Source organism: Aplidium turbinatum, chromosome 10 (genome assembly GCF_918807975.1).
Source record: "Aplidium turbinatum chromosome 10, kaAplTurb1.1, whole genome shotgun sequence".
Classification (NCBI taxonomy): Eukaryota; Metazoa; Chordata; class Ascidiacea; order Aplousobranchia; family Polyclinidae; genus Aplidium; species Aplidium turbinatum.
Genome location: NC_137481.1, coordinates 15,218,210 through 15,234,024, shown reverse-complemented (window position 1 = coordinate 15,234,024; position 15,815 = coordinate 15,218,210). Strand labels below are relative to the sequence as shown.

General features: G+C 37.1%; 2 protein-coding genes across 2 annotated transcripts in view; one reads left to right on the top strand and one right to left on the bottom strand.

Moving 5' to 3' along the window:
* LOC145778993 (sushi, von Willebrand factor type A, EGF and pentraxin domain-containing protein 1-like) overlaps positions 1 to 15,815 on the top strand; it is a 108,905-nt gene that overhangs the window by 36,319 nt on the left and 56,771 nt on the right. The window contains exons 27-34 of the mRNA XM_082590574.1: positions 59 to 220; positions 11,724 to 11,849; positions 12,035 to 12,106; positions 12,235 to 12,322; positions 13,144 to 13,283; positions 13,999 to 14,200; positions 14,747 to 14,904; positions 15,213 to 15,426. Coding sequence (XP_082446700.1) covers positions 59 to 220; positions 11,724 to 11,849; positions 12,035 to 12,106; positions 12,235 to 12,322; positions 13,144 to 13,283; positions 13,999 to 14,200; positions 14,747 to 14,904; positions 15,213 to 15,426 — 1,162 coding nt within the window. The remainder of the gene's footprint in view (positions 1 to 58; positions 221 to 11,723; positions 11,850 to 12,034; positions 12,107 to 12,234; positions 12,323 to 13,143; positions 13,284 to 13,998; positions 14,201 to 14,746; positions 14,905 to 15,212; positions 15,427 to 15,815) is intronic.
* On the bottom strand, positions 1,241 to 11,226 carry LOC145778290 (uncharacterized). Its single transcript, XM_082589753.1, has 11 exons — positions 11,038 to 11,226; positions 10,417 to 10,630; positions 9,779 to 9,986; positions 8,533 to 8,656; positions 8,174 to 8,349; positions 7,496 to 7,718; positions 6,696 to 7,018; positions 6,046 to 6,098; positions 5,610 to 5,766; positions 5,227 to 5,280; positions 1,241 to 4,804 (listed from the first exon to the last, which is right to left on the bottom strand). The coding sequence occupies exons 1-11, from the start codon at positions 11,224 to 11,226 to the stop codon at positions 2,455 to 2,457; spliced, it is 4,071 nt and encodes a 1,356-aa protein (XP_082445879.1). The 3' UTR covers positions 1,241 to 2,454.

Sequence of the window (15,815 nt, the reverse complement as noted above, 5' to 3'; positions counted from 1 at the left end):
TGTGATTATGGTGGACCTTCTTTCAAACTTCTCCATAGCTTATTCAATTTTCTTGCAGGTCTCTGCGAACCAGGCTTTGCGTCTCTCGGTGGAATTGAACCGTGCTATCCTTGCCCTGATTCTACCTATCAATTTAATTCCGGATCGCAATACTGCTACGAGTGTCCGTCTGGTACCAATACAGCCGAAAAGGGATCGGTTTCTTATACGAATTGTTTAGGTGAGAAAATTTGTTTTTTAATCTGATTTATCTCCGTCTATTGCATGACAATACATGCAACAAAAATAGAAACACCTTAAAAAACGAGCTGTCGAAGAATACGGACTTGTTCATGTTCCGGTTTACTTGAATACTATGAAAACAATATTTAATTCAACACATAGCTTAGGCCTACATAAATTTTGAAGAAATTTGCTTAATGCGATTTTCAAATCATATTTGTCTATGAAGCGTTCAAGACAAGAGGTGTTTTGACAATAAGATTATGTTCGTTCAAGTTACTTGATATCGGCTGCTTAGTGCTTTTCTACTTAGACGACAATCAACATACACATAACTCCGTACCTCCTTGATTAACGTGCAATTTAATGGTTAGTGAAACTTACAGTTTCCAATGTAACTTTAAAGAACTTTTGACAGCAAAGCTGTCAAAGTAATTTTATCAAAAGGCATGCACAACATGCACGTGCTTCTACCAGAATACAAATGCCTAGTTTTAAATTACCTAGTTGCAAATTCGTTGTCATTTGGGAACGAATTTGATTACATGTTGTACTGTAATGTAATTGGTTTATCTATTTTGCTGGCTTACACTGTAGGTTAAGTCACAACACTTTTCTGCAGTATGCTTGGAATTACTGCTTTGGCCTATATTGTACTTTCGTTTTGCATATTATTAGTCAAGTTCAACTAACTGCGAACAGGAGTAAACTGCCAATCATGTTTGTGAGTAACCCCAGGGCTTTCTACGTATAAAGGATGTCCATAGTCCAACTACCTGGCAAAAGTAGGGTACGTTAAAATAAGGTGTTGCCATACCCTCTTTAAATTTCCAGAAGAAATGCTGTTGTAGTTATAAACAGCCTAAGACTTGACCGTTGAAAACTAGTTCAAGTTGAAAAAAGTACAAAAAAGCGATACAAATTCGTTTGATATCAACCTTCAATGCATTAGTGTTTGTAATGCTAATTTACATTGAGAAATGATAACCTCAAACTAAATTACAGATTTTTGCACTTATTAACACATAATATATATCCCAAGTTCACTTTGGCTTTTTCAATTATTTTTGATGTTGGACCCTTTATGCAATATTTTATAAACCTACAAGTTTTGTATAATACTTTATGCACGTAAATTTACAAACACCCACAACAAGATAAGTTTTTTTACAAATTAGTTTGGATTATTTTTTGTTTGTGCCAATTTTCTAATTTCGTGCTTGTTACAAACGAGCAAGTTTTGCACTTCCACTACTTTGAAAATTGTTGGTTTCTAAAATTTGAAAGTCATGACCATACTTTTTCTTAACGCACCTTGCTCTTAGGATGTAGTTGCACATCCTGCTTTTGTAGAAGCCCCATAGTGCTCCACCTATTTGACATTCAGCAAGTTTCAGGTACAGTACTATTTATTCTTACCTGGTTGGGTTTGCTATCATTGCCTTCAAAACTTAAACAAGCCACCCAATTAAAAGTGGTTAGTGAAAGACGTACAATAGTGTAAAAACATACAAACAATTGCTGCAGAAGCAAAATAAAAGATTAACAATCAAACTGTACAGCATTTTTTAAGCTTACTGAAATGTTTCTGTAGTAATATATGTCTTGACCTTCGATACACACCACAGAACCATCATCATTAAGTTCCTTCCTCTCGTCGAGGGTTGGAGGCAATGAGACGCCAAGTTTCCCGGTTGTAAGATTTTTCTACTGCAGTTTTGTAGTTAAGTCCTGACCAGTCTTCAATATCATTAGTCCAAATTCTTGGTGGTCTGCCCCTTTTTCGTTTGTCGTTCATTTTTCCTTTTAGTAGTTGTCTTTGAATAGAATTATTGCGAATCATGTGGCCAAAATATTTCAATTTTCTTGATTTAATTGTTTGTAGATTTTCCATGTTGGTTTGTATTCTGGATAGTGCATCTTTGTTTGTGATTTTATCCTTCCATGAAATTTTAAGCATTCTTCTATAAATCCACATTTCAAATGCCTCAAGTCGTTTAACCATCTGTGATGACAGTGTCCATGTTTCTGCATTGTAGAGTAGCGTAGTCCATATATAGCATTTCGCAATTCGTTTTCGAGTGTTGATGTTAATTTTGCGTGTTGTTGATGTCTTTTTCACCACAGAACATGTTATTGTAAAATTGTACCGGTTTTACAGCACGTTATTTGCCCCAAAAAGCTATCACAAACATTGAGAAATATCATACATTAACTTAGAACTTATTATCGTTACAATGTACCAAGATTTACCATTTCTATGTCAGTCGATACATCGTCTGCTGATGATTCTATAACATCAAAATAACATCGCTTTTTGTCACTACCTCCTGAAGCGCTTGTTTTCGAATTGCTACATGCATATCGGTGTTTTTTTTCATTGGGGTAGTTTGACGTATTTTGTGTTGGAGCCATTGAGTTCTTGGAACATTGTTCTTTTTCTAAATATGCTTGATCAAGGACTTGGTAGTTGGACCTGGTAAGGGAATAAGTATTTGCTGCAGCTGCACCAAATTCAATCGATGAAACACTTTCCGATCCAAAACTCGACATGGACACTTTACGCTCTTCAGGTAACCGATGCGTTTTGTGACAAGTTTTGTTAAATAGAGCACTATTCCTTATGCTGGGGCTTCTACTCGCTGTCGTTACAGTGGTGAGTGAACTTGTAGAAGATGTTCGACTGTGGCTAATGTAGCATCTGTGCTTGTTATTGAATGAGGAACGATGCAAAGAGTTTTCATCTAACTCTGATTCCGAACACGACAACTCTAAGCGAGATATCCGATGATTTGATAAGCGGTTTTCATTTGCAGTGGATTGCACAGACGTGTAAAGGCACCTACCTGATTTATGTGAAGATTTACTACTTCCCAATAAATGCTGCTGTTCGCTATCCGATACATTTGCTGCTTTCAGCAAGAGTTTGTTGTAAATTGGAATTGATTTCCTGTATTCTTCTTCAAGCTCTTTTCGTCTGTTAGTCAAAGATTCCTTACGGCGACTGCGGTATTTTACATTTGGTTGACATGCAAGATTTTCAGAATGTGCTACTGCTTCAGTTACGATATCAAAAGTTCTTTCGCAAACATCATCGTCCAAGTCAGAAGGGGGTAATGAGCTGCAGGTGCTGTTGATTGACACAAACATAGAGTCCGTACTGTCTTTTCTTCCATATTTCCATTCAGTGTTTTTGTTTGAAGCTTCATTTTTAACTTTGTAATCACTCTCACGCATCACCAGAGGTTGTTGTTTTGAAGAGGACTTTTGGGATTCTTTTCCACTAAAACACAGTGCTAATACTGAGTAATTGTTTTGAGGATGTGATGAAGGATTCTGTGTTATTAAATTGGATGTATGATGCGTTGTTGTAGGATCATTATAAAAAGACGTCCTCTCTGAAGAATACATGTTTGAAGGTGGAGGAGGAAGATCCATGTCATAAGAAGCTTCTGAAATGGATGAAGAATAAGCTTGGCTGTCTTCACTGCAACTTATTGCAATGCATGGTGGCGGAGGAGGAAATTTGAAATCAACATCTGACATATACGATATATGATTACATTTTTCACATACGTGACTGTTCATTTTCTTACTTTCAGGCACAGGATCGCACGAGCTTCTATCATTTATTGTTGTTCGTATACGTCTACTATCATCCTGTTTATGTCCTTTGAAATCATTGTCTAAAGTAAAGTTGCCGATCCTTTTGTCATCATTTTTTCTTTTTGTCGGTGAAAAACACTTTTCCATTATTCTGTCACGACGTTCATTTTCTATTCGTTGGTTTGGTTTGTTGCTTTCCGTAGCGTTGCTGCTTCTTCGACTTGTATCTATTTCTTCCAACGCTTCCAACATTTGTATCACCATGTGTTCACGCTTGATTTTTCGAGAAAGTTGATGAGGAGCATCAAAACTGCATTGGCGTGTGATTGGCGCAGATGTGCTTTGTCTGTCAAAATCTTGAACAAACGTCGGGGACATCAAGTCAAACTCACCAGTTTCTAGTTTTGTTTCGGCACCGATTACACTTTTTGGTCGCTTTCTTTGCCGTTGTTGACGGTCGTGTTTTACCGGATAAACGTCCAATTGTTGACCTGGATGTTGACGTGAAATCACAAAACAATCTTGTTTTGTAGCTTTTTGCAAATCCGAAAAATTCACTGATCCTCTCGACGACATTGGAAGTTTCTTATAAGACGATCGATTGAGATTGTGTGCCGAAGTGGACAATAACCTTGGATTAGATGGTTGTTGTCTATCTGCAATGCGGTCATTGTTGTCACTCCAATGTGGAGTGTTCTTGGAAAGCCTGGGAGGAATGACAGGTGGGTAACCGTCTTCACTTCCTCGTCTAAAGGTTCTAGCTGGAGATTTAAAAAGTTGAGAACCAGATGGATTGACATCTCCTATTCCAAACGATCCGCCGCATGTCCACTGTATGTCAACTTGTCCATCGCTGTTGCTTGCTCTGATTGGATGAATTGCTCTGCTTTGGTCACCCGAGTAGTGAATTGGCTGTTGGGGTAATGGCCTTCTTGCCAATGGGTTATCGTATAGCAATGGATAATTGCTGAAAGACCTGAAAAATAATTTACTTGCAAATAAACTTTCCTCTGGCCAAGCTAATGTAGTAAATTTCAATTACCGCAATAAAAATTATAAAATCTTTTTGAAGTTTTATCTGACAGTGCTACAACCAGTACATCAACATCATTATCTATAGATATAATGTGTAGTTTTGCAGTTTCAATCATGATGTATTGGTATGTATAAGAGAATATAGTTGTAGCCTAAATATATTGACAACAAACACACAATATAAATATGATGTAATAACAAGGAACTTATGTAAGCAAAAAGTAGCTTTTATTTTTAACTGCAAATCTGTAGTAGAACATATAAAAATTCCGATCACAGGCACTGCGCTTCAAAGTACATTAGTTTTCTGTTACTGTAATATTTATGATGATGATGAATCCTAACAATATAAAAACACGTTACTTGATAGATTCGGATCCTTGCTGTCTGGTTGACTGGCTTCCACTTCGACAGCAACTGAAATATGATTTTGAAAACACAGTATCAATATTTTGCTGGAGGAAAATATTTTCATTTGAAGCTTTTCATAGAGTAGATCTATTAAAAGTATACTGACAATTTTGTTTGCAACTTTAAAAAAAACTTTGCCAAAGAAACTTTCCAACGGGGCTAGGGCTAACGTAGCAACAAAACCTTTGTTGGCAAGTGTCTTTACGCCCGTCGATTTTTGCGTTATGTAAGTGAAAACAGTGAAAACAATTCTTTGGTCTATCACCATTTCGAATGAATGAACGTTTTGATTTTATCTCCACTATCATCGCATAGATGTTGCACATAGGTCTTACCAGCAGAGTGTCCCATTGTGACCAAATTGCCTATTCACAACAGCTATTCCACAAACTCCTGCAGCAAACAGAGCAGCAAAGATCGCACCCGCTACTAGCCAAGGCATCAAATTCATTTGTCCACTCTTTGTACCGTTGTCTTCTTTTTTCTCGTCAACTGTTGTAATTATTCATGCAATTGAAACATGTGCTGCATGTTTGTTCCATTAATAGGTTTTGTTTTTAGAACTATGCATAACGTTTCTGGATGAAATCATAAATCCAGTGAGTTTCTAGGAAACGTAGTAGGCTTTCAGTATGTTTCACTTTTAGGAGACTACACAGCTTTCCTACCGAGGTGAGGAATCATAATAAATAGCCTATGTAAGATTACTTTCGCTAGTTGAGCAAACCACTATCTATATGTGGACATGTGTATGAGGCGTAATATGCTTACCGTCATCATCTGATGAGTTTATCTTGTTTGTTGGGACCGAAGGAAACTCGTGTCTGCAAGTAACAAATGAGGAATTATGTTAGTGAAGAATTGAAAAGAATGTAGGTGAAATAAAATCGGCCTTTACAAGAGTTTTGGCTTAAAATGTAGTTTTTAGCAGTTAACTCCAAGAAAACATTCACAGCTTGTGGTGATAAAAGGATAGCCTAGACCCTCTACTAATAAGACTCAAATAAAGAAGCTAAAAGTATGCTGTATTTTAATAGATTTGTGATGGCAGCACTTTTATAATTGTCAAACTTTTCTTGCCTCCATGAACCGGTTAGGTGCAATTGATATCCTTGGAGGAAAGGATGGTCAGAAAATGTAGCACAGCTGTGCATATCAAAGTAGACCTAGTTTTGTAAATGATACTTTTCCCTCAGATCAACACCTCTAAAATGTCAGCTACACGTCTACTAAAATAACGTAAACACAGCGGAAGAAAAATGTATATTGAAGTCTTATTGTGATAGGCATGTCAATTTTTGCAAACAAATAGTTGCAGAAGTGCAATAATTCAGTGAACCTAACTTTCAATCTGAAACGGAGTATAATAAGTAAAACCGGTGTGATTTTTCCAACTGTGTAGCATTCCCAGCACAACTCACCTGTGATGTCTATTTTGCAAGGCATTGAAACCATTAGTAATATCACTTGACATTTCATTTTCCTTTGCCGAGCTGGCATTGCTCTCCAGGACGGACAAGGATTGTGATCTACCAGGAAACGTTTTCTCTATTTGGCTCCTGTCTGGCGCCAGGTCAACGTGCGTGTTTGATTTGAGGGGCAACGTTTGTGAGGTTATTTCAAGGTCAGAATTACGTTTGATCATATCGGATTCTGTCCGTAAGTCAAGATGCCAGTTTTTCGTCTTTCCATTTGTGTTGTCATTGTGAAACTTCGTTGTGATATTGGATTCAAATGCAGACACCTGTAAGAGATAGTACTGTAGTGCATTGACGAACCGTTATAATAATGTTATGCATTAATCAATTCCTGCTCCAATAGATCAGGTAGATAAAGCGCCTGACATTGCGAATGAAGAAACTTCAACATCATACGCGCTGGTTCGACTTTCGGGTTGTACGCTTGAGCAACGGATTTCAGGACTGCTCTCCATTTAGCGGTACCTATAGTTCCTAGTAGATGAAAAAATTCACAGACAAAACACTTCAAACATCGGAAGCTTCACTCTGTCAAACTCGGTGGCGGGGCCTCGGTGAAGCTGCCAGGATAAGAAGCATTCTCAAAGAAGCATTCTCGGTTCGAGAGTAAAGATTCCCACAATCCATCAAATCTTTGTTACTTAAGATAATAATGGACAATCAAGTTGTTATTGTGCAATAAAGCTGAAAACATTTCCTTTATATTCCAAAGCTGGAGTTGTTGGTGTTTTGCGCAAGCTTACCGCAAAAGACGATGGTTTTTGCGTCGGTTTTAAAGCCGGAGATCTTTCCACTTTGTTTGGAAAGAATTGATCGTCGTAACTTGAATCTTCAACAGATAGGTTCTCCACAGAGAATCCTCGCAACTTTTTTGGTTCCCAGCAGGCCATGTGGCTGGTGGCCAAATGGTTGTTCCCACGATTGCTGTTGAAACGCATAAGTGACCACACCAAGAAGCAATCGCATCTGCAAAGCCAACACATTTGGTATTAATCTCTTTCTTTTGCTACTTTCAGTTCGATGACTCAATTTAAAAAATTCGAACTATTGCCGACGTTACCGTAAACTTGTTACGTCGCATGACGCTGGTTGGAATCAATAACCTCATGTTGGATTTGCAGGGCAACTGCACAATGGGCGTTTGTGGTTTGAATGCATTTACCGAACTAGAGAGTTTGCAATTATTTTATTAATCAATCCCTTGTCTACATTATTACAGAATATAGGCTATCATAATTACATTGACGTGCCACAAACAATAAACGAATACAAATTGAAAGTTGAATGAAATATTTTGCTTTCTTTAATTTTCCAATAAAATTGTATTAAATGTGCAAGAGCTTGATGGAAACTGTTGCCTTATCAAGTTAAATGTTGTTATAAAAATATTCTTGTGCATTGTGCTGGCCTACCATTTTTACCTCCAGCGATTTCCGCTTAATCCAATGAATTCCAACTGCGAGAGCGATAAAAATGTAGAATATCTTATTGAGGTCAGGTTGTTGTTACTCAAATCTATTTTACGAACTTCTCGAAGATTCGCGAAACAACCAGGGTCAGATGATTCAAGCTTTTTTTCCATCGAGTCTCCGTTTAACTTGAAACAAAATGTTTAAAACTAATAAAAAGTTATTAATCACTTTTTGTATGAGCATCTGCTGATGTGGTAATCTCATGTGGGTGACAAATAGACTTGTAATTATCCGTTACTGAATTCATGTAAGTCTGGAAAGTCACTCTGACAAAATGAAGCCAATAAAAACATACACTCTGCGCTTACCTCGGTACAATGTTGGTTAGGAAGAATAAATTGAGGGTCCAGATTATGAATTTTATTGTTTTGTAAAAGTAAAGTCTGTAAGCTTTTTAACCCCTTGAACGTTTCCGTAGTGATACGTTGCAGTCTACAATATCATAACAAGACATAAAGTGAGTGGGTGAATCCCTTTATTTAGAACTTAGAATTGTTGAAAACATTTGATTTTGAAGCAACAACTTACATGTGGAATTTGTATGATCTGTAGCCTACGTGTGATATTTTCCAAATTTAAATATATTTTTTGTGATATAAGAGGCGGGGCAAGTTGTGCAACAGGGCAAGTTGTGCAAGTCCCCGTTTGAAAGGAAATAAATAGCGTAATGAATCTTTAACGCCATTATTATATTTTACCTATAATGCCTTTGAAGCACGTGAATCGCAGTTATCAGTTTTTTGGGCAGGTTAGGCTTGATCAACGATATAAGGTGTTTAGGTCTTAGGATCTAAATTCGGATGCAAACGAAATTTAGATTTTTTAGATGCACAGTAGAACTAGTCGAACTTTAGCAGTAGGGGTCAGTAGACATGTGATGTAGTTGTATTTTCGCAGGTAAAATTTTTTCGTACATTTGTTAGTTTTCTTGAAATTTTTTGTTCTTTAAAAAAAGTGTGAATAGGGCAAGTTGTGTAATTGATGACGGGGCAAGTTGTGCAACTGTTCCTGTAAACCGCCTTTGTTAATTTGCAAATGTTGTAGCCTATAAGCCATTTTTACATAGTTTCAAAGTCTTCCACGTGAATGAATGTAAAAAATGATTAGTGAATGAATGTAAAAATAGCTGATAACGATTGTTGTTGCTCAACTTACCCCATGGTGCTACACAGCTTGCCCCAATGGTGCTGCACAACTTGCCCCGGAAAAATAATTCGGGGCAAGTTGTGCAATCGTTACTTAAACTTGAATACAGTGCAAAATAATAAATAAAACCAACCAGTTTTTGTCTAAAAACTTGGCTTATTAGCATGTTTTTGAAATGCAATACTTGAGTCTTCGAAAAAGTTGGTGAAATAAAAAAAATACATTTAAAAAAAAACTGTTCAACTTGCCCCGCCTTCCCCTATCGTTTTATTTATGCAAAAATCAAAACTTATTGCTTTCACGAACAACTGTGAATTTATCATGATGAAAACCGGTTAATTCTCTTTATGTAGCTTATGACTGACTATAAAAATGTAAATGTTGAAATGGCCGACCATTCTATCTCACCTGTTGTTACTCAAGTCAAGATACTTCAGTGCATTTAGGTAAACAAAGAGCCGGTTGGGGATGCTTCGGATGACATTGTGGTCAAGTAGGAGAGAGTTAAGTTTGGAGAGATGTGAAAATACACCAGGAGGCAGATAAGACAAGCGATTTTCTGATAAGTATAAGTCACGTACGGATACTATGTCCACAAATGCTAGTGATGACAAAGCTGCAAGCACAAGTTTGAATCCTTTTTAAGTTTTAAGCCCTCAGTGCATTGAAAGTATTGCCCGCAAAAATGAAGTACTGTCCACTTCATCTTTGAAAGCCTCGTCTACAAGGAGAACATCAGCTATATCTAAAATTAGTAACGTCAAACGAAGCTGCAACCACCGTCATCAAGAGTTGCAAAAATCTGTCCATACGAAAGAAGTTTAAAAATTACGTTTAGAATCTTGCAATTTCTTAAGCATGTAGTAACTTTTTGGTTTACTTTTTTTGTTCAATAAGCTACATTTCGCTGTAAAAATCGTCAAAAATATACTGACTCACTCCATAAACACAAACTTATCCCATTGACATTAAATATTACTTGACCGAGCCGTATCGATGAATCCAGTTTAAAGTAGGCCTAATGCAATCTTAAATAGAGCACTTACTAGCTATTTCATTCTTGTCCAAACTTAGCAGCGTCAGCGATTTCAAGTTTGCAAACATATTTTTGGAAATAGTTTTGAGACTGTTGTTGTTTAAATTCAAATACTTCAATGAAGAAACGCCACAGAACGCGCATGGCAATAACTGACCAATCTGATTATTCTGCAGCATGATCGTATGAAGCTGGGAGATGTTCATCCGCTTTAAAATTTGCAACTAGAAACAAAAATTGTAGAACTAACATTCACAATTAAGCACTAATAATCACTGTTTTCCTTGGCAAAAGCTTTGGTTTATATCTTTGGTATACTCATGGTGCTTTATGAACATGCACTTATGCAAAAAGAGTTATTTTGCTTTTATAACCAACACCATTAATGAGAATACAAAATCTGTGTTTACGATAAAAACCTATCACTTTCATTGGTTAGTAACGTCCTAAATCAGTAGCCCTAAAGTAGACGACTCGTACGGTCAAAAACTTGCCACAGATTGATGCGACGCCACGTTCAAAATAAGATAGGGTAGCAAACATGCACGTTGCACACAGATATTTTATTGTGCATTTTTAGTAATTGAGCAGAGACATTTTTTTGTGTATAATTATAGAATATTGTACTTACCGAAGAAATAGAATTGTTTTCCACAAAAAGCTGTACTACTTCTTCTGGAAGATTCGCAGGAAATATCTTCAAATCTTTCGAGGCACAATGTACTACTTTTTCAAAACACTGACAATTTTCGGGACAAGCGTTTACTGACTTGACAATCCAACAAATATTCAAAACGAAGAATACAAAAAAGCTCTTCATTTTTTATTCACGTTTTTATGCTGTCTAAGATATTATTTAAATTTTGTTGATAGAAATAATGCATTCGGATCGACTGCTTTCACATCAAAGTTTTCACTTAGATAGATGTGTGCTTGAGGTTAAGCTGTGATTGAACAGGAAATTTAAATCATACCAATCACTTCATATCCACTTTTGCTCACTGATTGCGGTCTGTTGTCGCCAATGGATGTTTCCTCCAGCCTTGCTTTTGCTCGTTTTATTTCTAGCTCAAGCAATAACTTCCGCAGCACTTACTTTTGGACTAATTGAAAAAGATTATGAGAAAAAGCTATAAGTAACTCGACATGTCGTGAGAAAAGGTTGCTGAAGCCAACACGGAAATTGTTTGAAGATCGACGTTACTTGACGTTAAGTTGACGTAATTGCTGTGGAAATAAAAATAATAGCGACATTGGAAAGTTTTTAAGTTTTCTTAACGGTTTGTTAATGACCGCATGATTTCATTTTATGTCTAGGCATCGACTTCTTATTACCAGCCCCATCACCAGGTCCGTCTGATCGCAGCTCAGCCCTTTTGGATGAGGAAGAAGTTCTTGGTATTGTGGTCAATTTAACTCGACCTTTCAGCGATTGCTTCAAAGGTAAAATCGAATATTGTAGTTTTGATTTTTTAAACTAATACTTTTTATGCAACATTTGATTTGGGGCGCATTGTGCTAAACTATGTAGTAGATGATTTAGCCTGTTGTTTGTTCTTCTTTGCTACGTACTATACAGCGTATGAAAATATGTTAACAACTTATAATGTATTCTCATATTTGTGCAGATCCATGTGATCACGGTGACTGTGAAGCGACTGGGGCGGGCTACATCTGCCGATGTGATCCTGGTTACACTGGTAAATTCAATATATTATGTGATTTGTATGGCATTTGACATAGATTGTAGGAGGAATAGGTTCCAGAAACTAAGCAGACGTATTCATGGCAGTTCACTCAATTACTTTTCCATCATTTTAAATTTTAGGTGGAAATTGCGAAACTGACATTGACGATTGTGAATCCAGCCCTTGCCGTAACGAAGCAACTTGCATTGATTTGGTCAATGAGTTTAAGTAAGTTTAGATAGACGAAACCTTCAGTTACGATCATTTTTGAAGTTACTGTAAATTGATTTAAATTTAGTTCCACCACACCCAGCGGCAAAGCCAACACAAAATTTTGTAGGAGAAGCAAATAAGTATTTTTGCACAGGTAAGTGAGCCCGGCAACGAGTGGCCGAAAGCGGAGCACCCATAAGGAGGGGTCTGTGGGCGTGGGGCCTCACCCAGAAAAAATTGAAAAAATACGTTGAAATTGCGCATTCTGAAAGTTCTTTCAGCCTAAATCAATAGTAAACTTGGTCACGCTGTAACATAGTGTGAAATTGTTAGTTAAAATATTTCGGGGGAGGGGGGGGGCAAATGCCACCCTGACTACGCCCCTAACCACACCTTACCCTCTGAGGTGTTCGTCTCATTTTGAAATATTCATTTAACGAAATCCAAGGTTGCAACATAAAGATCGTTTATTTACATGACACCTATGCCTAGTTTGACGTAAAAATGTTATTTCCAACATGTTGAAAGTGTGTTATTTTTGTTGAAATCTATTTCACAAATTTTTAACGAGCAATCATACATGTATTGATTTTTTAGTTTTTACCTCAGTGAAAGAGATAATAAAGTTTTTTCATCTATGTCAAATCTTCAAGGTAAGAGTTAAGTGAAGCTTCCCGTTTCAGAATCGAGTTTTGAACACAGGCCGGGGTAGTTAATGACCATTCCACTAACCGCTATGGCACTTAATGTGTCTTACCTCAACGAATGGATTTTGTATTCCCGAATTTTTTGTTTGAGTTATAAAAATACTTATTTCAGTTCTTAATTGTTTTTAGTTGCACTTGTGTTGATGGATATGAAGGTGTCACTTGCAGCATTGAAACAAATGAATGTGACGCATTTCCATGTCGGAATGACGCTATTTGTGTCGACCAGTTAGCGTCTTTTCAATGCCAATGCTTGGATGGCTACGAAGGTTTGCTTAACAATTTGAAATAACACGATAGAGATAATTAATTTGTGTGTTCAATTGTTTGGTTGCATTCTTTAACAGATTTTTGCTTAACTTATAAATTCTCTGAAGCACCAAAACGTTGCGTCAGAGGTTGAAAGACGCCAACGTCTGCATTGTTTCTCGGCAGCCGATTGTAGCAACACCGTTGTGGAATTGCTCGCTGTACTACTGTATGGTGAGCGCTCAACCTTATGCTGATAGCCAGGAAGAACTTCACAAGTCTAGATTGTCACTTAATTTTTATGGTTTATAATTTTTTATCACCTTTTTCTATCCTACTTAGATGATACAATGCAATGCAGTCGGCGGCAGTAGCCGAGTGGTTAACGCGTTGGGCTCGCAGTCGAGAGCCTGCATGTTCGACTCCAGCCACCCGCACTTACTGTTGTTTCTCTGGGCAAGAAGCTTTACGATAATTGCCTCTACCCAGTGATCGATTTCGAGTAATGGGTAGTACCAAATTTAAGTCATAAGTAGGGTAGACAACCGGAAACAGACATTGCCGTCGGCTGCAGCGTGGGTCAGGTGTATGCATAGCGCTCAAGTCCGCTTTCCCGCGATGCAAGATAAAGATATGAAAAACAAACAAACAAATGCACTTTATCGATCTCGTCAATCGATTGTTTTATAATTGAAGATAAACCGAGTAAAAGCTTGTCTTGCCTTTTTACTTCAGGTGACTTGTGCGAAACAGACATCAACGAATGTATCACCGCCCCTTGTATGAACGGAGGAATGTGCCTTGACCTGGAGGCAAGATTTGAATGCATTTGCCAACCAGGGTACATAGGATCGATATGCAATGTAGATATAAATGATTGCGAGCCTGAACCTTGCTTGAACGGAGGAGTTTGTGAAGATGGCATCAACCAGTTTACGTGAGTGTGTTATCAACATTGTGTATCAATGACTCAAACGTTGCTTTATCTTTCGTTTAGTACAGTTGCTCTTTACTGTTTTTCTTTTTTTCCATCACTGTACTTTAACATCACCAGACAGTTTTTGTCCCCCCTCCTCGGACCACTGAAAAGTAATAATAACCTACAATTCAGAATGTCGGTTAAATCCCGGTAAAAAGCATAGCTTTGTTACAATTGTTTCATTATGACGTTCTTACATCGACAACACTGGTGTTAAACATATTGGCCGCTTTTTATATCACGTCAACCAGACTGGAAATACGCTTAGGCTTAATCTTATAACCTATTCTTTCACATCCGCATCATCTAGATTCTAAAAGGTCAAATGAAGCATGTAGCCTTCCATTGTATCCTGTACGTGTACAACACTGTACAGTTTAATTGTTGAACAGCCTAATCCGTTTGTGTAATTGTCTGTTTGTTTTCGAGGCAGCGGATGCCAATCGCAAAAGTTTAATAACTACATGATCTCGACTTCTATTCATGAATATTTTTATTGCACAGATGCGAATGTCAACTAGGTTTTGAAGGACAAAATTGCGAGATTAATGTGGACGATTGTGAAGAAGACATATGCGAAAACGGAGGATCGTGTCTTGACTTGATCAACGCGTATCGGTGCATATGCGCTCCGACTTTCACTGGCGAACATTGTAGCACTGGTACTAAAGTTTTTTTGTTAATCGTAAAGACATTGTGACGTAGCTTACAAAGGAAACTGTCATGAAGTTGGTATTTTATTCAATCTTTGATTCTTGTTGCAAAGGTTGAAGCAAAAGGCAAAATTTCTGTCAATTTCTATTTCCTGGTAAAGCAATGACTTTGTCCATCCATTTTATCGCAACGTCATGTCCATACTTTGCGTAATGTATTTTTTTCATATTTAAATAGTGATTTAGCAGTAGACTTTCTAAATATTGCTGAAAATTGTTAAAGTTTGTTTGGTTAACAAGATTTTTTTTATCTTTAGAACTGGACCCATATTTTGATTTGGCGTTTTCAAAGCCCAAAACATATCATCACGTTGCTCTGCAAGATGGTATTCGGAACATGACTGAAGTTACCGTAGCATTTTATATGCGGTCCAACAATACGGAGACTTCGGGAACACCATTTTCCTATGCAGTTGGAAAAGGAGTTCTAGCTGATGTGCTAACCTTAACAAACCTAGAAGCATTGACACTGTAAGATTATTGTTCAGCTCATGAACAAGCTTTTTTTTAGCTAGCATGTCTTTCCTAGTTCAGATATACTGTACTTGTTGATGGTTGGTGTTTTTGATTAATAATTGCAATTGCCGTTACTCGTCGGTTGCAAATGAAACCAGTGCTAAATTAATTACAAAAAAAGTGCTTTGATGATGTCAACGTAGTGGTTGAAACATGAACTGGCTTGAGTTAACATTAAATAGTTGACGTAATAACTATAAACCTGAACATGATTTCTTGATTTGTCTTTTGATGCCTTTTTCTTTGTATCTTTGCTCCCGTTTTATTTCATTTCTTTGAATGATATTTTTTTCGTATCCTTGATATTTTTTTGCAAAAAAATTAAAGATACTATTTGCAATATT